At 37.7% G+C, this 14,593-nt stretch overlaps 1 protein-coding gene across 3 annotated transcripts in view; it reads right to left on the bottom strand.

Annotated features, from left to right (window-relative positions):
• The window catches only part of USP54 (ubiquitin specific peptidase 54), a 51,837-nt gene that overhangs the window by 21,641 nt on the left and 15,603 nt on the right, over positions 1–14,593 (bottom strand). For all 3 annotated transcript variants that reach the window (XM_009809924.2, XM_059820905.1, XM_059820907.1), the window contains exons 4-10: positions 14,409–14,522; positions 14,165–14,247; positions 12,108–12,213; positions 9,659–9,805; positions 8,116–8,265; positions 6,460–6,628; positions 3,023–3,193 (exon numbers count right to left, since the gene is read on the bottom strand). In XM_009809924.2, the coding sequence (XP_009808226.2) occupies positions 3,023–3,193; positions 6,460–6,628; positions 8,116–8,265; positions 9,659–9,805; positions 12,108–12,213; positions 14,165–14,247; positions 14,409–14,522 (940 nt within the window). The remainder of the gene's footprint in view (positions 1–3,022; positions 3,194–6,459; positions 6,629–8,115; positions 8,266–9,658; positions 9,806–12,107; positions 12,214–14,164; positions 14,248–14,408; positions 14,523–14,593) is intronic.

Below are 14,593 nucleotides of genomic sequence, written 5' to 3'. Positions count from 1 at the left end.
ATAGCAACATTTAAAGCAGATTTTACACATAAAATTGTACCTTCAACAGCTGAAAAAATAATTCACTTCAACTACAATTGTTACAAAGATACTACAATAAATGCGTGGGAAGGAACTCAAGCAACAAAAAGCAAGATACGCAAGACTCGCATTTCTATTCATTTACAAAGTGGAGAGTGATTTTGTAGCCAAATTCTTTAGAAACAAGCAGATTATATAAAAGAAAAGAAATTAAGCAAGTAAAAGAGAAATGTTGGCAGTGAAGATAGATGATGTGCAACATTTAGGTGACTGAGCATGAGTCAGAATTTTTTTTTTTTTTCCCTTCACAGCATGGACTGTCACACATCTTTTAGGGACGGGAAGAACAGTATCTTATACCTTGTAGTGGCTCCCCTCAAGATAGAAGAGGCTTATGTTTCACTTGAGAGTGTACATCTTCTCTAGTTAAACATTTTTCTCCCCAAAGTTCTTTCAACCTGATAGGGAGTGCTTGGTTAGCATCCTTCAAATACTGTAACAGAAACTATTTAAAGATACTTAGTGCTGCTGGAGCTAGCTTAGGGTCTGCATAGACTAATTAGAGCCCAACTTAGCCTGGTAGAATGAAGGCTGCTGGCTTTGTGTAAATATTTTCTCCCCTCTTCATACATTGCAAGTTTTGTCTTATTGTCTCTGGACATTTAATAGCCATGGAGGAGATGCCAAGAATCAAAAATCTGCAGGACACAGGCTTTGTTGTCTTTACCCGGACCCTCTGGAACAAACACTAAATCCAACATAATGCATGAATATAGGAATTACAATCCCAAGAATATTAGCTAACACTTTACACTAATTTTTTTTTAATTCACTAAAATAACAAGCCAGGATTTCTGTCTGCCCAATCATATGCTTAAAAGGTGTCCTTTGCTGAATGTATCACTTAAATACCTCATCCTCTAGAGGTAGGATGGCTTTATAAGCAAACAGTGATATTCAAAGGAAAAGCTTGTTTTTGTAGGGGTTGTGTGCATGTCTAAGAATATGTCAGAGAAGAGAATGAAATCAAACAGGTTAAGACAGAACACCCCCTACTCCCTCCCACTGAAATCTCAGTTGCATGAATAGGGCAGCCAGAATACGCACATTTTTCTCAGCAGCACAGGTTGGTAGGAAGAGGAGAGGGCTATGCAGCCACTCTTCATACCCCCATTCTGAAGTACCCAGGTGCCTGAGGTCATACAACCCAACGGTAGTCCTTCCCCGGAGAACGATGTGGGATAGAGTCCGTAATTTTCTGGGCTGGAGTAGTGGGTAAATGGCCATTAAATGAACAATCCTGCTCTTGCCCAGAATGACTCAGTTGACAGGTCAATGTGGATGGCTTCTTTATAGCCCCACGGATCAGCATTTGATGATTGAGCAGTTGTGTAAGTTGGCAGACTGACTTTTTTGGAACAGTTTTGGGTAGGTAAAAAAAAAAAAGGGGAAATGCCCAGACAGGTGGTTAACTAAGGGGACAGACTGACTATAGGTAAGGCTGAATCAGGGAAGATGAGGACAACTGAATTTAGGTGGTGAGATGGGCTAAGCTGAAGGGAATAACATAGGATAGAATCAATAGGAGAAGAAAGAAAAAGAGAAGGAGAAAGTCACTAAAAATGATAGAACAAAAAGGTTACATGCTGAACTTCATGCTTACATGTTTGCAATCATCCCCCTATCGTCATCCCTTGTCTGCTGACTTCTGCATGGCAAGTTTCGCAGGGAGGAACCTAATCCAATAAACTCTGTGCCGGTTTTGCAGACTATATAAACAAAATTCCACTAGCATTTTCGATTTTGTCATCTTCATACTCTGAAGATCATCATAAATTTTGTTTCCTCATCACTCAAGTTCTGCTTCAACTTTCCCTTCTTTCTCACACTCTAACCTAGGACTATGACTGGAACCTACAGTGTTAAGTATTTGCTAAAACATTAGAAGTATTCTCGGGCCATCTAAAACCATGTGTTACAGTTACTTGGACCTCTGATGAAGAATGAGAGTACTGAAGGAAACCAACTTGATTTTGATGTGAAAAATATTTGTACCATAGATTGTTTCAAATTGAACAAATACGCACGTATCATCACAATACAACTATTTTGCAACTAAAAGGACAAAGTGGTATGATAGCTGTTGACACTGGTACAACAAACAGTTGCTGATTCAACTGTTATGTCTTCTTAGAAAGTCTACTTAAGTAAATACAATAAAGTAACTTTTCAAACAGACTTAGCAGATCATATTTCTGATGTTTGAGAAGTCTGACCTTAACCCATGCACTACTTTTTCAGAAGTGATGTTAGAAGTTAGTACTGTATGCAGAAACAGGCTGACTAGGGTCACTGGACATGAATAATAGAGGAGATTCTAAGCCTTCAGACTTCCAGTTAACCTCTCTTCAACTAAAGAGTGTTCAGGCAGACTGCTCAGTTGCCCAAATGAACATATATACAGATTGTCTTCTCATTGCAGATTCTCATTTAACTGCTGCCATGGCACAGGCAGGAAATCGTCTTATGCTCCTCCCTGGTGCAGTAAATACTACCAACACCCACTTACATAGAAAGTCCTTAGTGCTCAAGTATGGGAGATTCTGGTGATGAAAACACCTTTCCCAGACAGCTGCAACTCCTGAAATGAAGTAACTGCCCATAGATGAGTAAGTAGCACACGCAACACTTACCAAACCATACAACAGACTCCAACTTACAGAATTACATAACAGAGAGCAGGTGGGATTGTAGATAACAGAAAACATGTCTGTAAATGTTTGTCTGGCTAGATACAAGTCTACAAAAGCCAACAAGACATTTAAAATTACGCTTATTTTTTGTGAATGCTAATGGTTCATTACAAACCAAAAACATTTAGGATACTAAACACTGTTCACTATTCTGTTATCAGTTGCATATATAGAGATTTTTCACTGGAATCCACTGCAGTCATCATATTTAATGACAATGATCACGCAGATATAATGGTATCTGCTACCTGTGTCCCTGCTGCTTTGTGAAGCTGCATCGTTCTCCACATTGTAGATGACCGTCCCCTGCGAGTCAGAGGAGAAGCGACTGACCACAGACTCATGGTGCGCCTGTTTATAAGGATAGCTGTCTGTAGAAGAATCTGTCCTGGTGTCACTTGAGATGGAAGGTTCTCTCCCTAGGGAAGGAAGCAACGTCAAGGAAGCAATGTCAAATTTCAATCATTTGGGGCTATTATAAAAGTCAGGAGAGGCTAAAAAAAGAAAATAGAAGTGGAACAGAGGAAACTACTCAGAAGTTAACAGAAAAACAGAGTATCAAACATACAAACTCAGATTCAAGGATGCCAGAGCTTACGGGAAAGGGCTTCTCCTTTGGAAGGGGGGAGAAAGTGTCATTCCTTCTGCAACTCTTTATTTCTTTCTCTCTGACAACTCCACATTTATCAAATCCTTTTATTATGCAAAATTAAACTACATCCATTGGACTGAAAGTACCCAGTAGTACCACACTGAAATTATTCTTCATTAAATTTCACCACTGTCAGGTGTAATTAAAATACAAAACACACTGCTTCAGGGGAAGTCAAAGTTAAAACATTAGCCAAATACAAAATATTAATAAAGGTAACAAGAACATCACAAGTTATAATAATTAACACATTTCACCTACTATGAATCAAAAGCTTATCTAGTACAACTTTATACTGAAATTATATTATCTAAAGCAAAGTAACCTGCTCCTTCCCAAGAAGCTAGCATTGGTCCACTGCGCAAGTGGGATGCTGAAAAGCATGAAGCGTCATGATTCAACTTCAGTACAGTAATTCCTAAAGTCATTAAAAGAGGAGAAAAAGACAAACCTCCTCCCACCACTTTCAATACATAAAAGTAAAAATCTGAACAGTTTGGAAACTGTTGGCCATTTTATGTATATGATGTATACATTGCTGAATATTAAAGGGTATTCAGTTCATACTCATTTCTCAAGTGGAGAAATTAAAGAAGAAAGTAATTCTTATGTCTAACGGCAAACACTCAGCCTGAGGGCACTTCATGTTTTCAGTGAGAGCAAGTCCTGTAGCTGATGTCCTGTTTCAGGATGCCTAACAACTTTTGAAGTCAGAAACTTCCCCCCATCTCCCTAAAGGTTAAAAATCTTATTGGTCTAAAGAAATACAGAATACAGATGTTAACAGAGATGACAGTCACAGAAAGGTGAATGTAGGCAACAGAATCAGTGTTGCGGAACTGAGTACTGGAAAACAATTTGTAAACTGAAGTCCTTATCAAACCAAAAACATTAAGAAGAGTTATTAGCACTTAGCTTCACAACATTTCATACCAGCACCTTTTACAATCTTTCCTCCCTAATTTGTAGTATCAGATCTTGATGTGATTAGATGCATATATCAGATTCCCTTGACAAAAGTTCAGGTACAATATTGTGATTAACAACTTAAGAATAAGCAATTTCTATTAATTTCTGAATTATGGGCTGTGGATATCTGGTAACACTGAGGAATTCAGAAGAAGCTGTAGTTAAACTTAGTGAGAGACAAAAAGACCATTCTAAAAAAAGGTATATTAGGGTAGAAAACTCTGGATATCAACAAGGCTAGAAAATAATTCACTTCTATTTGACAGGAAAATGTGATTTCTCCTGGCACTTCAACCTACAGTATCTCACAAATTCTCTCAAGAGCTTGGTATCAATGTTGAACACTGCAGACTACAGCAGTAAGCCTTGAGAACTCACCAAGTGTTTTTGAAATGAAAGAGCAGGTTACTCACTATAGCCTTCTGATTTTTATCTGAAAGGAAACACCTTTTTATATATATTTTTTTGTATTCAGCTTCCTGAAGTCATTTTAGAACACAATAATATTAGATACTGCAGAGACAATGAGCAGAATGGTTATCTATGTACTTCCTGGAGATCAACCAGCAGAACAGCAAGGCAAATTTACAGCATATATTGACCTGAAGCTTGCAGAAGTGCTCACAACTGATATATAGTACTGAAGGCCCTCCTATCCCTTCTCCAGACTTCCCCTTTTTTTTTTTCCGGAACAGGAAGACAGGTTTATAAATCACAATGCATCTTGTCAAGTGAAAAGTGAAGGTCGTCTTACCAGTGTTTTTATTTGCATTTATTTTAAAAGGAGTTGGGGATTTATTTCGTTACTGGTAGATTGTAAACACATAAATAAGGAGACAGCAGATGTTCTCTACAGATTCATTTACCAGGAAGCATAAACTTAGCTATTGTCCAGGAAAACTATAAAGCATTCTTGGAATTACAGTTTTATAAATAGACTAAAATCCTGGAAGAAAGGTTGTATTTCTGGTTTTAGTCTCGCCTTGCTGTTCTTGGCAACTTATAAACCCATCTCTAATTCAGGTTATTCTCTGCAAACACCCGAAAATAGAAACAATCTTCTTTTGTAAAGCCATTACAATATAAACTGAGACCCAGTTTTTATTTTCACCCTATCTGGATTGCAATTGCGTATCTTTCTCAGAATTTATCTATTCCTCTTCAAATGAGGCCTCAACCCCCAATGGTGTGACAAATGTCCAAAATTACCCAGAACTTCAGTAAACCAACAGCCACTATTGATATCTTAAGCAGACCAAGTTCTAACTCTGAAGGACCTTATTTGGACATACCTTTCTGATTCAACGGACTACCATTAATACAAAGAATTCAGGAAGCAGCAATGTGTTGAAAGCCTCTGAGATGTTAAGAGCTACAAATCTATAGCTGTAGATCTTTTTTGATGAAAAAACAGACTGTGAAAAATGAAGAAGTAAACATGACCTATGGGCATAAGCCTTTGCTAATCCCTTCCTCTTCAGCCTCCCACAAATCAGTTCGTATCTCTTACACTGCTTTATCTGAGTAATAGACAAGCCAAAGGCTGAAGATAAGGCGCACTGATTCTGTCTCCCTCATAACCCCCACATCCCTTCACCATCCTAGCAAAGAACCGATTTATAAATGTTTCCTTAATGTTTCTTTTCCCTAACTTCCCTCCTGAGTTTAATTCTGTAACTTCCTTTAATTTTTATGTGTTCGTGCATCTCTGCTCTTGTTCCCTTCCTGTTAAAACACCTGATGGATTTATTAACTCAGTCACTGAATTCATCAGTTATTGCTCCTCTCTACACCCACGCCACAACAGGTCCTTCAGTCCCCCCCTCCTCCAGTTTCTTTCTTCAAACCTTTTTGGAAAAGATTACTACCCAAACAATCAACAGAGTCTTGGACTGAGAGAGGGGTTCGAAGGTGAAACACTGGAAGTCCTCTTCAGCATTCTAGATCAGCTTTGACAAGCAACAAGGACCCCTGCTAACAAAACCACACCCAAAACAGAAGAAAAACTTTCCACATGCAGCATTACAGCATAAAGGTGTAAGTTATATAGTCTAGATTGCTTACCCGAGTCTTCACTATCATAGCAAGTCCTGCTATATTGCTGTAAATCCACTTGAGGGGGCAAGTCTTGTGTTGACACTGGAGTTCCTCTCGGATCTGCATACAGCAGCAGCAAAGGCTGATAATGACCCTTAATGCACTTTGTCACAACATCTTTCCATTTTGGACCAATCTGAATTAATAACAACAAAGAAAATGATGACAGAAAACCTTTCTTGTGCATTTTTTATAAGCAGCTCTCTTTTTTTCCCCTCTTACTTCGTTCAGAGTTTGATTTTCCACTGACATTCTTTAACTCCTATATCCAGCATTGAACTGGACTCACCAAGAAAACTCTGACTGCTGGTCGCACATTGGAAAACACATCAAAAATGGATATGAATTCTAAAATGTAACTGAAAGTAAACTGTCTCTTAAACTTGACATTTCCATTCCTCTTTCTGAGATTCACCTTACTTGAGAAAAAAGGTACCACTTGTGACACCAGCTGGTCAAGAACGCACCCTTGGAACACCCTGGAACCAATCCAGCTAAAAATCAAGGTATTCACCACCTTATGGATAAACAAATTACTGTTGCTGCTAAAAATACAACTACAAAAATAATCTTTCCCTTTCAGATTTCTTTCTTCCCATGAAAAGCTTTTCATGCTCTGAAATGTTCTAACTTTGCATCAGTCAAAAAAAAAAAAAATTGTTAACAACAATTTCTTAATCCATCCATCAGCATAAACAAAGTAAACAATAAAAGACATCAACAGCATGACAGCAAATTCAAGTCAAAGCTAACCACTTTGGTGTGCAAATATTTCTGCTGTTACAGATCCTCTGCAAGCATTTTGATAGGCCAAGGCTATTCATATAGTTATATTAATCTCAAAAACCTTTCCCAGGTACTAATACAGGTTTCACCTAATACACTAAACATCTATTCCAACAAATTTGCTCCATACACTAGTATTCTACTAAAGCACTGCAGTATCTATCCTTGGCAAAGTTTTGCTGCAGAGAAATGTGACTGTGAACAAACATGGATTAGAGTTTTCCCTTTGAGACTGTGCTTGGCATGACTACAGGAGAAAATTTTCCTCTCTCGTCTTTGTGCTTCCATGACTAGAAGGAATAAAAGGAAAGTGGTATGAAATAATGCCAAATAAACTAATGGGATGCACTAACAGTGTGCCAAGATCCCAGCACTGGTATCTTTAATGTCAAGGACCTCATGCTTGCTGAAAAGGGGAAAAAAAAAGCACTAACAGAAGCAGCAGAAAATTTGTTGTTGGCAGCAACCACCAGGGAAGACTGGCATCTATATACTTCAACAACGAACCCAAAAAGTGGGCACTAAATAGCTATACTGCTTGTCAGCAAGGGAAAGAGATGTATGGTTGCCGTGGGCACAAGCAAAACCGTAGGTTTTCAAACAACAGCATAAAAGAAAGACTGGCAGCAAACAGAACTAAGAATAGGGCTTCTGAGATTTCTGGTATGCTTTTTTGAGAATGCTTCACTTTGTTCAGAAAAAGGAGTAACAGAGTTATGGATCTTGAGTGGAAAAATAGCCAAAAATCTATCGAAATCTGTAGAAGACAGTATGGATCTACACACAAGTAGCTAACAAATTTCTAACAGATTAGTTTTCTAAACAATATTTTCTCACCTCTTTGACATGAGCATCATCAAAGTACATCCACTTGCGGATTTTGGTTTGGAAGAAGAAGGTAGAATAGTGTTTTCCATAGTAACAGATCATTCCCACCAAATACAGCTCTGAGTGTTTTGCTCTGTCATCAGTTACTCTGAAGAAGAGCTTCAAAAAGGGAGGTAAGAAAAACGAAAGGAGAAATTAATAAGATGCCCAGAATTTTACATACTGCTTTATGTTTGAAGACCTCAAAATACTATACAGAGGTGTCAGGTTTTTACTTCAAGAGATAGAGAAAACAAGGCAATAAATACTTAAGTAATTAACCAATGTTTAAGCAAATCCAGTGACATAGACCAGGAACAGACTCCTACCAACTCACCAGATGCTCAAGAATCGAGTCAGTCTTGGAGACTGTGGCTGTACTTTAAGGAAGACATTTACAACACCAATATAGTACCTTTGCAGTATTTGAAGTGTGCTTCTATTTGTATTCTCTCTGTCATGCTTGCTGATTATATCAAATACTGTTTAAAACATGCATTCCTCTCTGCTTTGTAGAAACAAAGCAGTTCTGAAAATGAACAGCTGGCATTTATTCTGACTTAAGCAAAGACAAATTTATGACAACACCACATAAAAGATGAACTGAAGAAATGAGTAGGTCAAAAGAATTCAGCACACAGAAAAATTTGTTTTCTGACTATTTAATTGACCATGTTTTATTTAAAAATGCACAGGAATAATTTTTTAGTGCATTACCACTTTACTGTGCAAGGACCACACTGTTTCATAACCATGTTTCCATTAACTTGCATTGTTTTTGGTACACTATGCACTGGCCAACACTTTTTTTTAATATGTGTGCATGTATTTTTTTATTATTATTAATGTAATACCTCAGTGCTACAATAAGACACAGCTACAATTTGGTATATCAATAATTCAACTCTAAAGCGTCAGCTAATGCAGAATAAGTGAATCCTCTAAGGGACAAGCCTCCGGATCCCAAACACTACTTAATTTAATTTATCATTCAATCACACAGTACCAGCCACCATCTCACAGAGACTGCTCAGTTATAACTAACTCATGTTACGACCACACACTTCAAAGAAAAGAAGATTTAAAGAACTTAAAAAATAAAACCAACCCCAAACTAAATTTTGCCTTCAAAAGAAATAGAAATAAACTTATGTTCTTCAAAATGAAAGAGTACATATGCATTTTCATAGAAATAGCAAAAACCCTAATCCAAAATTTCTTTGCACTTGAAAATATTTTTTGATTCAGACAAGCTTTGTTTTCTGGAGTAATTTTTAATTTTCAGTCATTTCAGAAATTCAAGAACATGCAATTAAACTAGTACTTTCACAGGTTTTGTGAAGCATTCAGAAACAGGTCAGATGCTTGCATCCGCCCTCTATTCCTCTATTTATGGACACCAAAAAGGTAAAGGTGATGACTTCCCCCCCACCCCCCCGAGCTCAATCCACTACTATAGACTATCATGAGAAAGACTGTGTTTGTAGGTAGTGTCAAAATATAAAAAACTCACATCTCCCAGTTTAAGACAAGTGCCCAGGCTATGAATCACATCCTCAGCCAGATCAGAGTGGTCCGAGTCCCAAACCAAGCCAATGGTGATGATCTGTGGAGAGTTCATCAGCACACGACGAATACGGATCTTTTCCCCACAGTTACTCTGAGGATTTAAACCAAACAAAACATTGAATACAATCCTTCTCTTATTATAATGTTAGGACAAGGCACTAACAAGTACAAATTTCTAAAGTACAGCTTCCAAAGAGGTGGTGGTGAAACACAGCAGATATAATATGGTTAGTGTCACAATATGAGCTTCTTATGTCACAGATGAGGAGCGTTATCAAGACTATCTGGTATTCACAAGCTTTAACGTGAACAGTGCTGATTTTTCCTCATGCTACTGATAATGACTAAAAGGTACAGCACAGAAGTAGGCTTATTCAAAAAAAGATAAGCAAGCATACACGAAAGATCCCAAAAACATTCTTAGGAATTGGAGGGAAAGCTCACTTTCTCTTGATTAGAATCTCCCATTAAAAACTACATTTACAGAGACTGATGCTTTATATGACAGTGTCAGAAAAACCTTCAAGGTGCTGCTTTGCTGTTAAAATTGGGTGGTTGTTCTAAAAGGTACCTTGAGCATCTCATCTTAGACAGGATAGTTAGGTCAGTATTCATGTAAGTGAGAGCAGCAGCTGGAAGATCAGGAGAATATAAGAGGTGCTTTACTAACCCATAACAGTTCTTCAGTTCTTATTTCCTGTTTCTCTCCTTTCCCTCCATTTTTATTTTTTAAATAACTACCAGTGCTTATTGACTGGCCAGTCTCCCCTCACTCCCTAGCCAGATAGATACCCTGCACGGCCCCCAGGGAACAGGCACACAAGCTATTCCTGTTAGAGCCTGTACTGCTTCACTGAGGACTAGTGAGGCATCTAACAGTAGCATTACATGAAGCAGCAATTATGCAGCTGTTTCCTGCCCTACCTATTAAACAATATGTAAAAAAGTTTGATGATAACTCTTCTTGAAAACATATCTAAAGCCCTGGATCTGGACATACTTAAATGAAACGCTAGAACAAGACAGCAAACTCTTGCTTTAGAAATCAAGCCCTTATGATTTTTATTTTCTTTTAAATCATTTTATATTTAGGTGAAAAATTTTTATTTATCTTAACCCAACTGATACATGGACCTAATTCAGATGAATTTTGTCAGACTTTTACTGCATAGCAGAACAGAACATTTTTAAGAATAGCAGCCTGTGACCACCAACTGGACATATGCAGTAATTGTTTTTAAGTGGTTAAACGCCAGTCATCACTCACAACAACTATAGCCTACATTTTCTAGTCAATATCTCCCACACTCTGAACAGCAAACCTCACTCAGAAAAACAAACCAATGCTCCCTCAAATTTTCTGTGACGATTCCTGCCTTTGGCGTAGCTCTTGCAGATACACTGTGTAGCCTATAAGCCCTTCACTGTTGGGATATTTTCTGGTAGTGGGAAGTGGCAGTCCTTTTCTCTTTCCCTCTGACCAACATTTTGGCTGTATGATGCAGGTACAGCAGTTTGGTGAACAGTTCAATTTATTCCAACTGAAAAGTAGTAATGAAATTGAATGGAAGCTTATCTAGGCAAAACAACCGATCTTGTACACATGATTACAGTGACTGGTACAAAGTTCCGCTCCCTGTGCCATAGCATGGTACTGCTGAAGAGATTTTACAAGAAATAAATACTCCTTTTCTCATGCTATTATTACAGGTGAAGTACACTTCCCTCAACAGAAATAAACACCAGAGAAACAGGATGAACTGTGGGAACACTGTTCTAAAGAGCCTAGCTAATCAAAAACCACTGACAACATACAGAAATCTTATATAAAAAGATACCGCCTCCAAATTCTTTGTCATTTCTGTTTCTTTAGGTAAGATCCCAGGACTTTCATCATAGGACAAAAGCAGCATGATTGCAACTTCATGTAATGCTAGTGTCGGAGGCCTCACCAACTCTCAGTGAAGTTGAACAGCAAACATATGATAGGTACTTCTAGCAGCAACACAGGCTTGAACAGGAATGGATTGTGTGGCCATTCCCTGGAAACTATGTAAGCATTTCCAATTTATTCCCCCTCATCACCTTTTTTTGTGGTTTCTAACTCCAAAACATTCACTTTTAGTTCCCATCCAAACACTACGTCTATTCCTGTTCTCACTACTTGTGTCTAGTCAAAGAAGCACTCAACATCAGTAGTTATTCCCTTCCTTCATTGAATAACTAAGAGGTACTGAATTCAAACCCAAAGAAAATCCTTTTACCTACCCTTTTTATCATGATGAAGTAAACCTTGAAAATGCTCATGAGTAAAAGGTACACATCAGTGTTATCTACTAAACCCCTTCTGTCCTGTCTGTCCCCCCCACAAAAGGAAAACTAAGGATACTAACTGGACAGTTTCGCAGGTCTCCCATAGTGCTGGCATTCTGTAGTAGCTCTCCAAACATATCTGGAGTGGGTTTCTCTCGTCTCTCCAGCATACAAATAGCTTGATTGCTTCAGTATGGAGAAAGCACAGAAAACAAGAGTTTAATAATAAAATAAAAACATAAACCCACATTAAGTAAGTATGCGTTTCACTTAAATTTTATGAAAATAACCTTAAAATACACAACATTTTTTATATTTAATATTGTAGTACAGAAAAATCATACTATTAAGTGTGAATTACTACACCTTCCACGATAATACTGCATAAAGAAAACAAGTAAAACTTAAAATAGAAACAGTTTCTAGTTTAGCTTAAAATTTAGATCTTAAAAGCAAGCTTTAGCATTTTGATAAATACTTGATTTCAAAATGAAATATTTGCTTCAAAATGCTTCCCTTCAATAACCACAACCCTAAAAGTAGCATAGTAAAGCACATCCTTAATAATAAAACTATAGACAGAAAATAGCACGGTATCCAATTGATTTCAGTGTCCACGTTGAAAGAAAGAAGACAATAAATACACAAGAATACCAGTGCTCAAAGCATATTCAAGCTTAGAATGGTTTAAGAGGTAAATAAATATATCACTGTTTATTGGTGTTTTTAAAATAATGCATGACTTAAGATTTATTGAGATATTTCATATAAAATATTGAATACCATTTAAACAATTCTTTTCCTGTTTTTCTAATAAATAATATTCTGATACACAGTGTGCAAAAAACTACAGCTCGATGGAATGGCAGGTAGCAGCCACAAGGGGGAATGCCTTACAATACTCCTGATACACTGGTAAAGTGGTAGCTTTTAGCAGAGATCAGCATGAGAAGAGCAACTAGCAGTTTTCAAGGCGATTTTTTTTTAGGCTCTGTAACTACATGTCTCACATGCAGGACAAGAAACAAAGAGAAGTTTTCATCCCAATCAAAAATTTCAAGACAGAAGCAAATAACAGACGCCTGCCTCGATCAGATTTAAGCAGCTTTTAACTGAGCAGCCGCCTACTAAAAGAAGAGAAGACTTCTCTAGCATTCATTCAGATGAACTACAACAGAGCTAGAGCTATTGCTCTGTGCACCATCTCCTTTCATGAAAGGTCATGGTGACCAGTTGAGTTGTGTTCCTCAGGGGTTAATGTGGGACTGATGCTATTTAACATTTTCATTAGAACCTAGATGATGAATCAGAATACACCCACATCAAGTTTACAGACGACACCAAACCGGATGGAGCAGTCAATATACAGAAAGGGAGTGATGCCATCCAGAAGGATCTTGACAGGTTGGAGGAACAAGCTGACAGAAACCTCATGAAATTAATTAGAGGAAAATACAAAGCCTTGCACCTCAGACAGAGCATGCTCAGTGCAGCAGTATTGGCTGGGCACTGAATGGCTGAGAAGCAACATCGCAGAAAGCTGGTAGACGAGCTGAACATAAGCCAGACTCTTTGCAGAGGCGAATGGAGAAAGGACAAGAGGCAAAAGATGCAGAAAAGGAAATTCTGTCTGAATATAAGGAAAAAAAATTCACACCAAGTAGCTAAGCACTTGGAACAGGCAGCCCAGAGAAGTCATGGAATTTCTGTCCTTGAACGTTTTCAAAACTCCGCTGCACGAAACCCCAAGCAACCTGGTTTAGCTTTGAAGTTAGCCCTGCTTTGAACAGAGGATGGAGTAGATGTCCCTTCGAGCATAAATTATTTTTTATTTTTCTTACCTTGCTTCTTAACTTACCTGCTCACATATTAAGGTCTTTCAAAATGTACACAAGTCCTTGCCAGTACAGTTGTCAGATTCAGACTGATAAACAAGTAGACACGCTGATCCATGCCTAACTTGATAACTTCTGCTCCACTAAATTCTCATGTTCTTTATCATCGTTATCAAAGCTCCACCAACTTTGAACAAACCATATTCTGGACATTTAATCTTGTGAAGGTAAAGATCAAACTGCAATACCAGTATGAAAAAAAAAAAAAAGAAGTTCTCTTCCTTGTAAAAATCTCAACTCACCAGAGTGAGGTTGTGGAAATATAATGTACCATCTGGATGAAAGGTAACGGGTCAGAGGTGGCACCACAGCTGGTACAAACACACTGAAGAGAAAGAAAATGTAATACATTGACAAGATTAAACAGGTATTTCCACAGTAACACTTCTGCTTGTATCTTTTTTACCATGGCAATGCATGTCTTAGGAATGAAAATTTGAAACTTGAGAACTGGTGATTTGTATAAAGCATGTATCATTACCCCACCTGTTCAAACAAGGTCATTGCAAACTTCTGATGGGAAACACAATGTGGTGCAGTGCAAATATCTTCCTTTGTCTCATCTGCAATGTGGAAGTGAATTCGCATTAACAGGTTTTCCTAGCCAAAGACAGAAGAAAAAGCAAAACCAGAATTACATCATTTCAAACGTAGGTAAAAGTTAAAAATAC

Source organism: Gavia stellata, chromosome 9, assembly GCF_030936135.1.
Source record: "Gavia stellata isolate bGavSte3 chromosome 9, bGavSte3.hap2, whole genome shotgun sequence".
Classification (NCBI taxonomy): domain Eukaryota; kingdom Metazoa; phylum Chordata; class Aves; order Gaviiformes; family Gaviidae; genus Gavia; species Gavia stellata.
This window is presented reverse-complemented; position numbering and strand designations above follow the sequence as displayed.